Here is a 12,491-nt window from a genome sequence, read left to right as displayed (position 1 = left end):
ACATATATATGTAATATACATATATATGTAATATATATATATATATATTCTCAAAAGAAAATTAGCGAATGGAGACTTCATGCTACTGCGTTTTTAGTGGATAATGTTGTTGTATCTGACAACGCAAACGCTGCCACTTAATTGACATCAATTACAAAAAAATCCAGTGCACACAGGTTCTGCAAATTCCAGTTAATGTGATAGCTCTGACATGTCAAAATCTAGTTTTAAGACATCATAGGTATCCTCGAGCTGGTTAATTTTATTCCAGGGTAATTGGGTGTCTAAATTTATGGGCATAGAAGATAAAATACAATACAGCTAATAAAATCTGTACACCAGAACAACTTTTTAATTACAAATCTGAACAGGAATTTCCTGTTTTCCACCCACAGCTCTTGGAAGACAGTACAAATCTATAATTCCTTTAAAATCCTTGGGTACTAAAATTGCTGCTTCACTGACGAATATTTGACAACACGACCACGATAAAAGGAAAAGTATGTCAAAGTGCTGATGCTCACATCTGGAGAGCTTTTCATGCATTCGCTACAGAAACATATTGCCAACGCTGCTGCAACATGACCATAAGAGGGCGCCATAGTTCCATAAATGCATTAAAATGAGTGCTGGATTTTCTGAGGGCCTCGAATCAAATTGAGATGATCCCAGATTTAATTGTACCTGAAAGCCCATTTTACAGTGTATCTCTTAACTCCTTCCATTATGCTAATTTTGGTTCGTTAAAAAGGTTTTCATATGAGAATTAAGAGTAAGCGTTTTTTTGTGTGTGAAGATTTTCTTCTTCCTGCCCCTTTTCTATCATGGAATGAAAGAAATTAATTGAAATTGCGACGGAGAATCAGTAATGAAATATTGTTTCCATAAATAAATGAAATGAAACTTACTAAAAACATTGCATATGAGAACTCAAGTTGTAGTTTGAACTTAAGCTCATGAATTGGAGGTTTGCATGGCTTTACTACTTGTTTATACCCAAAATAGAACCAAAATGCAGCAGCTTGTTAAGAACAGAAACATTTATTTAACATGATATAAAACAGATGGGATATGAACATTTGCAAATCAAATCTAGTATGTAACCACATGTTGGATACATCTTCCCATCCTGCTGTAGCAAGTACATTATATACACAGTAAACCTCTGGTAATTACACTTTTTACACAGACAAAAAAATTTCCATCCTGCATCCCCAAACTCATTATTTATTATTGCTTTTTACATGTGCTAATCTTTTTATTATTTTAATACTAGGATTTCAAAAACCAACACATCATTATAGTGGAACCAAACTTAGATTTTCCTTCTCAATTTAAATATATCTCTTAGCAATAAAAAATAAAGAGTGACTTAAGCTGGAACATTCACACGTGTTCTCTATAATCTGAAGAGAACTGCAGAAGATCCTGTTTTAAATAATGACAAGAAACAGGAGAAATGACAAATCTGCTGCAACAAAGTGCCTCCTCCTCTCATTGTAATGGAGGGATCTATATATTGTGTATGTATATATATATTTGTTTATTCATCTTTCCAGTTGACGCATTATCTTTACAATAAATGACAAATAAATGAAGTGAATCATAAAAGACTGACTCAAATGATGCAAGACTTAAACCAAGTGAACAGGCTGAAACATGACTGGAAAATGTAGCATGGCCCAAAATATTCTGTGATGACATCTTCCTCATGTATATATGTGTACACACTGATGTTGACCCATAAACAAACAAGGGATAAAACCTTATAAATAATTAAAAATGAACATAAAAAACTGTCTAAAAAATAAAAATGGAACCAAAATCAAAGCTGTATCACGTCACTCGGTTGAGGAAGCCAAAAAGAGCCGATTCAGAAGTGAATGTCAAAGGAGAAATGTTTTTGGTGGCATAGGAACTTGAAACGTCACAGTGAGCAGACAGAAGTCAGAGGCTGAGACCCCGGAGTGCAGAGCGGTCACTTCCTTCACGCCGTGGCCTTGTGCTGACACCCTTGAGAAGTCTTCAGGGGTGCCTTAATACCTCCACCGTTATTTCCTTCATGTGTACGTTTTTACTGAAGCCAGAGCTTGTGCTACGACGAGAAAAAAGTGAGATGTTATAAAGAGGGAAAAGGTCAAATCAAATCCCATAATCCTGTTCAATATTAGTCTTTAAATGCAAAATACAAGAGACACCACAACCCTGCTACTATGACTGTTCTCAGATAATTTAATCAATCATATCGTTCAGACAACAATCAACAGGCATTGTGAGTATGGACAAAACAGGTTGATGAAGGCCCTTACTGGTGCAACTACACACACATGAAGTGAGACCCGTCAGTGAGCTGAGGGGGTGTGTTAGGAGACGGTGGGAGGGGTATGGAAGAGGGCGACAGGCTTTTCACTGCAACAAAACAGATCAACATGTTGAAAACACAAAGGCGCACACACCCACAATCACACGCGCACACACACGCACGCACGCACACACACACACACACACACACACAAAATGAGTTACTACTAACTAAATGGTCACAAAAGTTAATAAAGTTAAAAGACATTTTCACAATAGTTCACTCTGGTCTTGAAACAGTAATCATCAGATGCTCATGAGTGCATTTAAATAATTTCACAATTGAAAGTTGGTTTTGAGTTCCCTTTTTAAGGAAGAAACAAGGGACGCAAATCAACATTCCTCAGTCTGTGCAAAGTAAACTCACAGTATTTCTACTACTAGGGGGGTCTAAAAAAAAAAAAATTAAAAAAAAATCGCCAAAGACAAAGTTTAATGATATCATGAAATTGCGCAAGATCAACCATTTATCCATGTTGTGTATAACGCAACATTTTTGGTTTATTTCCATGGTGTAAAAACTGTGCTCTCGCGGACTTCTGATGTAAAAATGCAATGAAATGTTTAGTAAACAAGTTAACCTATTTAAGTTGTATTCACCTTCATCCCCATCATGATGTTTCATCAAATGAAACAGCTGGAAAATATTTGGGAAAATGTAACTCTACAACTTAAAAAATATATATAAAAAAACATTTGGCTGCCTGTTTCCTCTGCGTGGATTAAGACTATGACAGAATGTGTGTGCCCGGATTAGAATGCTGAAACAGAGCAGGACTGAGCTATTGCTGATACCAGGATGAAAACCCTTCTGCCCTTCTCACCTTTGGTCATTAATTTGTCAAGTAGTAAAGCTAAACACACCCGGCACGGCTGAAGAGACCCATATCTCTTCAACTGATTGCAGGACACTGAACTTAAGGTCACAGCTGCAGTTTACTCACGAACCCCCGTCTCAACATGACTACACTGGAATTTAGTCTTTAAGTCGTTATATGAACAGCGCCAATTATTTCATTTCATTAAACTTGAAGTGATTTGATTTGGAATGTTTCATATCACAACACTTTTCAACTCACTGACTTTTAATGTCTTCTTTTCCTCATTCTCTTTGATACTGACACACACTCGAGTGCTGCATATCCCAGCACCCTGAGACCGCACCTCGCTCTCCTTTATCATCTGCAGATGTCAGCAGTAAATTGTACTCCCTGAGTTTACAATGTATGCATCCTTTGTTCAAATACGCATCTGATTTAACGGGAATTAAATGTCTAACAATTTACACAGCAGATAATTCCAGTTTGTGGGACATGAATCATGACAGGATTCATCTTTGCCCCAAACTTTATCAGCGTAAGTTACAAAGTAAGAGATGATTTTTGGGATATATATTTGCACAGGAGGAAGATTGTGGATTTTCTGTGTTAATATAAGGAGGATGAAGGATGACAGGGAACAAATCCTGTTTTAATGTACATACAGTGTAGGCACGTGACTTGTTTTAAGATGTCCTTTAATGAAGACTCCTGAGGTTACAGTGTGTGTAGGAGTGTGAAATATAACAATGGCAGTAACTGCAACAAAAGGTTGCTCAGGTCATTAAAACTTTCGTTCCACGAGTTTTCTTTTTATAAAGTGCGTCTTTTGCTTCCCCTCCCTCCTCCCTCTCAGGAGATTTACCTGCTACCAGCTTGCTGCGTTTGGAGGCCTCTGCAGCCAGCTCATAGGAGATATTAATCATCTTCTCCTTCTCTTGCACGTTGACCTCCTCTTCAGTCTCCTCTGGGCTTAAAGCCATATTAGGCAGCGTATTCTGCATGCTTGGAGCACACACATTGACACACACACATTGACACACACACACACACACACACACACACACACACACAATGTCCTGCGTATTAGGCATGGCACAAATTTTCTTAAATAAAATGTGGAATAAACAATTATCTAAGGAAAAATATGCTTCATCGTTTAATTAAATTCAACAGGACTGACATTTAGAATGAAATGTCACAGTGGAAGCAGATGAAACTGACTTTTCTGCACATCTAAGGAACTCATCTGTATGGAAAGAGCAGGCAGGAAGTGCAGCTCCTTTCGAGACATCTACGGCAACGACCTGCTATGATTGCATTCTTACCCCTCACCTCTGGAGAGAGTTACATGGATGACATCAAAGAGGAAACATTACCTCCACAAATACTCCTCTCAACAGAGGATCTGTAACTAATAGCAACAGCTCCAGCAAACTTACATTACACTCGAGCTGTCACATCACCAGAAATTTTGTAGTACATGCTGGTACCAACAAATTTCCATGATTCTTCACCCAAATTCATTCATGAAACAACTACAGAGCAACACACCAAAGAGGTATGGTGTTATCCTGCTAAAAGACAAAGAATCAAATAGTGGTGATCACCTCATTACTGAATAAAAAAGGAAATAAACGCACTTCATTAAGGGAAGCACTACACAGCTACCTCCCACTGGAACTGATCGTGGTCTTTGGGGAGCTTTAGGATTTCTGCAACAATTAACAGCCTCAAGTGTTAACAAACAGGTCCATGTACTGTACTGTGGTGGCATCACTTTTTGAGCCTGAGTAGTTTTTTATCTCAGACCACAATAGTACCCACTGTCCATCACACATATTCTCTCCTGTGACCACACACTAACAGAACCCTGCTGTGTCAATAGTTCTCCTGTGTTTTTCTTTTTCCTTCCACAAATCCACAAACAGACTGTTGCTGCACCTGCAACTGCCCCTGACCATGATTTTATCTTGGGAAGTATCTCGGCATCTTCTACACCTTCAGTGCTTTCAGGAAAAACAAGCACTGTCACATTTTCAGGATTTTGGCATGAATTAGGAACCAAAGTATTTTTTTCTTCTGACATCTGAAGTCCACTGACACAGAGAGATCACAGATGTCTGTGTACCTGTTTTTGGCGATGAGAGCTTTGATGCGGTCAACTTTTCTCTGCTTATCAGCCTCCTGCTCAGGGCTCAGCGCCTCTTCTGGGTCTGACTCCAAGTAACGCTCAGGAATCAGCACTTTGTCAGGCACAGAAAGCTTTGGAAATGCAAGAAGAAGAAAAAAACATTGAAGTGTCAAAAATGCAAATTTAAAATCAACACTGTACTACAAATACACCATAAATGTAATGTGAGATGTTCACAATCGATATCTTAATCTGAGTTAATACCGGAGTCGTTTTTTTGTTGTTGTTTGCATGATACCCGATGAGTTGTTTGTCAACAATTTCTGAGTTATTTTCCTGTTATTTTACATACTATTTATCATATAATGTCTAAAGAGTAAGTCAGCCAACGGCTACACCTTACTTCTCTGTCCATGTTAAAGCGGTCGGAGTGCGAGGCCTCTTTGAGACGAGCTATCTCCTCTGCAGGAGTCTCCTGCTCCCTCACCACCTCCTGCTGCCTGAGAGAAGCCTCCAGCTCCTGAATGTCACTGCTCATCACCACATCTCTGCGCCTCATTTGAGACTACAAAAGATTCAGATTAAAAAAATAAAATACAGAAAGATAAGATCATGTGACATGATTGCAGGATTAGATTTAAACCCATTTGTGAATCTAAGTGTCTTAATATTGACTGTTGTATTTATACCTGCACGCTGCGTAAATGGTTTTCTTTAGTAAATGATTGACTGCGTGACAGAACATTCTCCTCGCTGCTACCCCGAATGCTGAGGCCTTTTTTCTTCTCCCTGAGTGCACCCTGCTGGTGGCGGCGAATCCTCTCCAGCTGCTCCTCTACGCTCATTCTTGGCCGGCCGCTCTCCACAGCACACAGCTGCTGCTCCACTGCACTGCGTGGACGGTCCTGCTAGCAGACAACCATAGGCAAAAACGCAGGCCACAGGGACAAACACTCAATAAACTGACGGTAACATGTTCTTGGGTTTGCGGGGGTGTAGGTGGCATAATGGTGTGGCTGGGTCAGATTTCATGCTGCATCATTTGCAGTGAATATTCATAAAAATAGTTCAAACCTGCCTAAGCAAAATAACTGCATGGTCTCTACATACACTGAGGAAAATGCTTGCTTCTCTAAATACAGTTATCAGTCCATAAGGACCAACTAACGACTCTTAATGACTCTTCAGTGTTCACTCACGTAGAACCAAATGAGCAGAAGTGCAAACACATATGGAAAAAACCTGAATGGCTGCTGTGCACTGACACGCTCCTGTTGGCACACATGGGTGAACTCAGAGAAACTGGAGGCCATTTCATGCCTGAGCAGGAGACAATGTGAAGTGAAGTAAGAAGTTGTTCGCTCTCAGGATTGTGCCATGCTAGAGGGGCTGACAAAACTGGATTCAGTCCAGCGCTCCAGGACGCTGCCTCCACTGTCCAGATTGTTCAAGAGGCTGGTACCCAAGAGCCTAACCTGAACTCCATAAGCTTATGACACTATTGTAACTATGTTACAATTTTTTTCAGTTGTTCCTCCAAACTCGTGTTTTTCAGTTGAATTCATCTGAATTCTGCATTTTATAATAATTGAATTTTGTTATTAGAAAGAGTGTCCAAGCATATATCGGATGACTAAAATTTCAACAACGTAATTTGAACTGCGAGGCAGGTGATGCACAAATGTACAGCTATACAGCTGCATTGGAAGTTGGTTTCCTTTGTCACTATGTACAGATGAGGCACTCCAAACATTTAAACTAAAGACACAGACAACGTAACTGTGAGAAAACCAGGGATATTCCTCAATATACCATGTTTTACAGCAGATGCCGTCTATAATAATATATAATAATATAAATCTTGGTGAAGCTGCCCATGTTTTAAGTCCCACAGAAATCCCTGGGTCCTGTTTAAGCAGTAGTTTTTAAGTATGTACAGTACATAAAGCAGCAGACATTCCACAAAGTTAATTTAGTTGAATTTATACTATAAGTCCACACGTACAAACTGAAAACAGGACACACCCTGCAGTGTGGTGCACTAATAACATGGTTAGTAGTATATTTAAGTTGATAGTGTCTGAGGGTGGAAACTGTATAAACCAAGCATGGCATTTATTTTATGACGGCCTGGTTTTGAGTGTACGAGTTACACCCTCGCCACGTGAGCTTTAGACATGCAGCCTAATAACTAAAACAAGCTATTAGGAGGGCAGCAAAAGCAATTAAAAGACATTAACTTGTTGACACGATGGCTCATGGTTGCAGGATGCAAAAAGTATTCAATAATAATTTTTATCTGGTTTGCTCCTATTTTGAATTTTAAAGTTGAGACCCAACGATGCACAGCAACATGAGAAAGAACTGGGTGAAGCAGTTACATTTTCAAGAGCAATTCTCCCATACAGCCAGAAAAATCAAGACTTGAGTCCAAGGACTGACCGTTCTGGAGTCAGGCTTCTTGCTCTTCCTAAGGGTAACATATGAAGCTATGGAGGAAGATTCGGGCACTGGAGATTTGGTCCTTGGTGGAACGATGCCCACTGGGTAGGACATCCCTAGCAGGTAAAAGACACAAGAGGTCAGTGAAAGAAAGCTTCTACTTAGATCCAGCTCAGACTTATCTTCAACCAAACCTATTTACTGTAACTGTTCCAAATAATTAAAAAATAGACCCTGAAAATACTGAATGTGGTAAGGAGAGTAAAGATTATATTCATCTGATCTTGAAAACTGTTACTGACCCAGCTTATAGTCTAAGATGGAGAAAATTCAGACTTGGCCTTGTTTTTATGCTCTGTTTCAAGTATTGGAAATAATTCTGAACAAAAAAGTACAAAGTATTTGAAAACTGTTCAGTTATCAGCAACTCTAGTATTATAACCTTTGCTTGCAGGATAGTCAGCTGGGTGCTCAGATCTGTCCTCTCCATTGCTCTCATCCACTTCAGCCACTGTTGTGAGCTCTGGTTCGCTCTTGTACAGCCTGTAATCTGGACCCTGCAAATGAGAAAGAAACAGCTAGTTCAGCACACAGTCAGAATGACTCTTGCTTATCATCATAGGGAGTTTGGTTCCAAATGGAGATATATATCATGCATTTGAAAAAGGACATTTTCTCTTACAAAATGACTTCAAAGAAAAGTGGCAAACTGAAATCCTTTTTCTAAAAGATGATGCTGTTACAAACCAAGACATCTTAAGACATGGCTGAATACAGACTGGAAAATAAACACAGTTTTTTCAGTTGAGCACGCTGTTTTACAGCCAAGTTAAAAATCAGACAGCAGGCAGACACATTCAAAGTGAGACATGGCTTAATTTGAAACCAAAGACAGGACACCCAAAAATCTGTCAACTTCTAGAAAAGCTTTAAACACAAAGACACTGAAAATGAAGACAGGGCATTTCAATGAAAAACAGAAAACAAATACTGGTAAGGCTTAATCCAACTGACTGAACAAAAAAAGAAGATGGAAGTATGACATCAAATAAATAAAGGAATATGATCCAACCAAAACATGGGAAATCCTTTAAATTTAAAGTGCAAAAAGCTTCACGGGCGGTGAGGTGGTCTGAACACAACTGAAGGCAGGGTCAGCAAGTCGATAAGCTTACGCTGTGCGTGCCATTCCTGTTAGTGGCCTTCCTGTCCTCTGATCTGTGGAGTGATGGAGTGCGCACACCAGCGTGCGAGGGCATTGGGGGCACAGTGGGGGGGTTGGGTTTGTAGGACTGAGGTAAGGGTGGCCGCGGGGGTACCAAGTCCTCCTCCTACAGGAATCATACAGTGCACGACAGACGACAGGAGAGGAAGCACGGTGACATATGGCGCCACCATATACGCCCAGGGCTACTACCATCTGGTCCAGAGTAGCTCTGGCCCAGGAGATGGGCAAACCAGCTGATAAGCTACCAAGAACTCCACATGCTGTTACTGGGTGATGGACATGTCCACTCAGATAGAATCCACCTTACTGACCATCTGCAGGGCTGCCATCTTCAACACACAGCAATAATTACGAAGAATCTCAGAAAAGCTAAGGCCTTACACACACACATTAATAATTCAGTGTTAACACCAGATCTTGATTGGCAAGAATGAGCACCTATTACAACTATTTTTAAAGTTTAAATTTAGGAACAATTGTCAAAAATGATTTACTTCAAATTAGGTGATAAAATGGCACTGACAATGGCAACGGTAGTGTATCTCAGAATCTATTTCAAACCCTTTTAACAACACAACTAAATGTATCATGTCGTCATACGTGGCTAGAGTGTTATATACAGTATGTTGTGAAAGGTCACGATTACAACACTGCATTTAAGTATAACCAAGAGTGCAGGTTTGTTTTATAAAGTGGTTCTTCACCTCAGTTTTCTGCTTGCTGAAGTTGTTCTTGGACCCGTAGAAGTTCATCCCGTCGATAGCATTTCTCTGGGCTTTGTGTTTATTGAGAGCCTCCATCACATCTTGGATCCTCCACAGTTCTTTCTGGATGCGGACATGCTGCTGGCTGGGGGGCTCAGTCTGTTTGAACACAGAAGAGACAAACAAGTTCAGAAACATTACAGCACCTGCACAAGCAGCTGATGCAGGAGCAGCTGATGAGGGACGACCATGCTGGAGTCAGAATGAGGTACAGGGAGGAATTTCAAGAAACGAGCAAGAGAGAAGGGTTGGATGGAAGAGTGACATCAGAGCAACATGAGAAATAAAATCAATTTTTGTTTTAACTTGAGTTAAAAAGACTTCTCTTCAAACACAGGGAATATATCACCAAGTCAACACATGCTATTCATTAACAAACAAAGCCAACTTCAGTCGGCTGGAGCTGATTCTGTGCCTCTGAAGCAGATCAAATCACAGTCCAGTCCAAGGTTTATTTTAAGTCCGCTTCCACTGAAGCAGTGTTTTGAATTTAAAAACAAAAAGTATGGAGCACTGCAAGTACCATAAGATGCTGTCAGCTCCAAAATACCTCCTGAAAACTCCTATAATATCAGCAGAATCTTTTTACCATAATATCCAATAGATATGAAAGACATTGCAAATGCAGTGGCAATTCATATCAGCAAAGAGAACAATAATAAGCAATTGTCTTTTGGGGTTAGTTTACAAAATGGATTAAAATAATAAATTAATTTGAGCAGAGAGAGCAGAAAGAGCAAGACAAAACGACACATCATTGCCACCCCCCACGCATGCGTGTGTGTGTGAAGGGCACGAAAGAAGAGGATGTCCAGGCTCCCTACTCTGACTGACTTCAACTCTTGAATTAGCATTGGCTCTGACTCAGGCTCAATGGGAGATAGGTGTTTGAGCGGTTTCTCTCTGTCGCTACATCTCCCCCATGATGGAGGACAAGATAAAAGACAGACTTAATTAAGACCGGCTTTATCATCACTACACTCATCACTCACTATGTTGTTTTGATCTCTCAGTTACCTCCCTCCACAATCAGCTCAGGGCGTAAGAGCGAAAAACCTGTACTTTCCCCCAAAGTCAAAAAAGTGTCTACAAAAAAAGATGAGTCTTCAAGGGAATCTGTTGTATTTTCAGCTGTCTTTGAAGCTCTACAGCACAGTTTATCTACTCAAATCATGCCATGTAAGGCAGCAAAAAGCAGTGCAAGATGAAAGTGGTGGAGTTTCAGTCTCAAGAATCATCCAACCTGGGGGCTTCCTAGTGCTTCAAGCTGCTCCAGAAGGTTGTTCTTAGCCAGAGTCACATCTCCTTCCAGCTTGTCATACTCCCTCCATGACCGCTCAAGCTCCTGGTTTGGGATTGATACACTTTGTTAAAACAAGCAATCAAAAGCTAAAATCCCTGAAGCATTCTTCCTGAAGTAAATGGGGACTGTCCAAAATATATGGGTGTGTATGCTCACATTTGTGACTCTGGACAGCTCTCTGCAGGTGCTTAGCAGGCCGCTCTGCAGTAAGTCTCTCTGCTGGATGACACTCTGCATGGCAGTGGGGCTATCAGAGCCCATCTCGATCTCCTGGCTGGCAGACAGCAGTGCCGTCTCCAGGGTGTGCTGAAGGAACACAAAATAAATCAAACTGTACAGTGCGTCTCCACCAACCAGCCCAGGTGCAGTTCACATCCATCAGTGTACTATATTTATAGTGCAGAATTTATCAAAAGGTCTAAGTGTTTTCTTTGATAAAATGTGAAAATTAGTTTTTAAAAAAGATGATGAAGCCACGCTGCAGTAGACATTTGACCTATGGGGACTAAAATGTCATTGTTTCATAATTTCATGCCATTAGACATTTGTGTGGTAATTAGCTTCTGATTTAAGCTAAAACAGTGATTTGTGCAGCAATCCTGACCTTAACCATTGAACATCAAAATCTAATCAGTTCAAAGTGAAGCGATTTCCTCTGGGCGTTGGTGATATTTTGTGTTGTTGAGGATGGGGGGGGCCTTGAGCCACAGCCTTTCCAAGTATGGAGGCATGATAAAACTAGAACATGCAAAGTCAGCAAATAAACAGACTTCAGGCCATTGAAACAGCCAAAGTTTGTATTTTCCTGAGTACAGACTGGCTCATTTTGTACTGACTGACAAAAAAAAAAAAAATTATATGACAAATCAATCAATGTTTGGGGTTTGGACCAAACAAACAGGTCCTAGTGAAATCTTCTCTATTTGCCTTCATTTCCTGTCAACATTCCACAGCAACCAACAGAACGTTACAATGTGCTGACAGTGGAGGTGGTATGTGGTCTGCTTAAGATTATATGGTTGAGGCACACTTGTATCCTACTGGTAAATTCACTTCATCTTAAAAGTGTAGGATCTGATTCCATGGAGCTATGTTTTATGGCACACCCCTCTATTTCATCATGTAATTCAAAAGTTTAAAATGTTAAATAATTGCGGAAAAATAAAATCCAGCCTTCAAATTTTTGCAAAAATAAATTGACCGCAAGCTATCTTTAGTCCAAAGACGTCAGAGAATTTTTTTCTTTGTGTATTCTTGTCTTGTCTGACCTCTTTAAACAGTGTGTTGTGAAAGTCTATAATGATGAAAGATCTTAAGTCACCTTCTCTCTGAAAAGCTGCTGAAGTTTGTCCTCTGTTGTCCTCACCACTTTATCCTGCTCACACAACCTGCTAAGTTTGGTCTGAGGACAAAAAAACAAAAACAAACAATAAACAGGATT

The 12,491-nt window shown here is 40.0% G+C and overlaps 1 protein-coding gene across 10 annotated transcripts in view; it reads right to left on the bottom strand.

Annotated features, from left to right (window-relative positions):
- Positions 1-996: 996 nt before the first annotated feature.
- Positions 997-12,491, bottom strand: part of LOC147259095 (pleckstrin homology domain-containing family A member 5-like) — an 81,746-nt gene continuing 70,251 nt past the window's right edge. For 3 of the 10 annotated variants that reach the window (XM_086209315.1, XM_086209317.1, XM_086209318.1), the window contains 13 exons: positions 12,372-12,452; positions 11,207-11,356; positions 10,991-11,092; positions 9,688-9,846; positions 8,931-9,086; positions 8,198-8,312; positions 7,756-7,871; positions 6,003-6,218; positions 5,717-5,878; positions 5,311-5,444; positions 4,045-4,184; positions 2,310-2,409; positions 997-2,095 (listed from right to left, as the gene is read on the bottom strand). In XM_086209315.1, the coding sequence (XP_086065441.1) occupies positions 2,318-2,409; positions 4,045-4,184; positions 5,311-5,444; positions 5,717-5,878; positions 6,003-6,218; positions 7,756-7,871; positions 8,198-8,312; positions 8,931-9,086; positions 9,688-9,846; positions 10,991-11,092; positions 11,207-11,356; positions 12,372-12,452 (1,623 nt within the window). In that variant the 3' untranslated portion in view covers positions 997-2,095; positions 2,310-2,317. The remainder of the gene's footprint in view (positions 2,096-2,309; positions 2,410-4,044; positions 4,185-5,310; positions 5,445-5,716; positions 5,879-6,002; positions 6,219-7,755; positions 7,872-8,197; positions 8,313-8,930; positions 9,087-9,687; positions 9,847-10,990; positions 11,093-11,206; positions 11,357-12,371; positions 12,453-12,491) is intronic. The other 7 variants (XM_086209322.1, XM_086209324.1, XM_086209320.1 and 4 more) reach the window with 6 other exon arrangements.

Source organism: Aulostomus chinensis, chromosome 7, assembly GCF_037954235.1.
Source record: "Aulostomus chinensis isolate RoL2024-O1b breed Wild chromosome 7, RoL_Achi_v1.0, whole genome shotgun sequence".
Taxonomy (NCBI): domain Eukaryota; kingdom Metazoa; phylum Chordata; class Actinopteri; order Syngnathiformes; family Aulostomidae; genus Aulostomus; species Aulostomus chinensis.
This window is presented reverse-complemented; position numbering and strand designations above follow the sequence as displayed.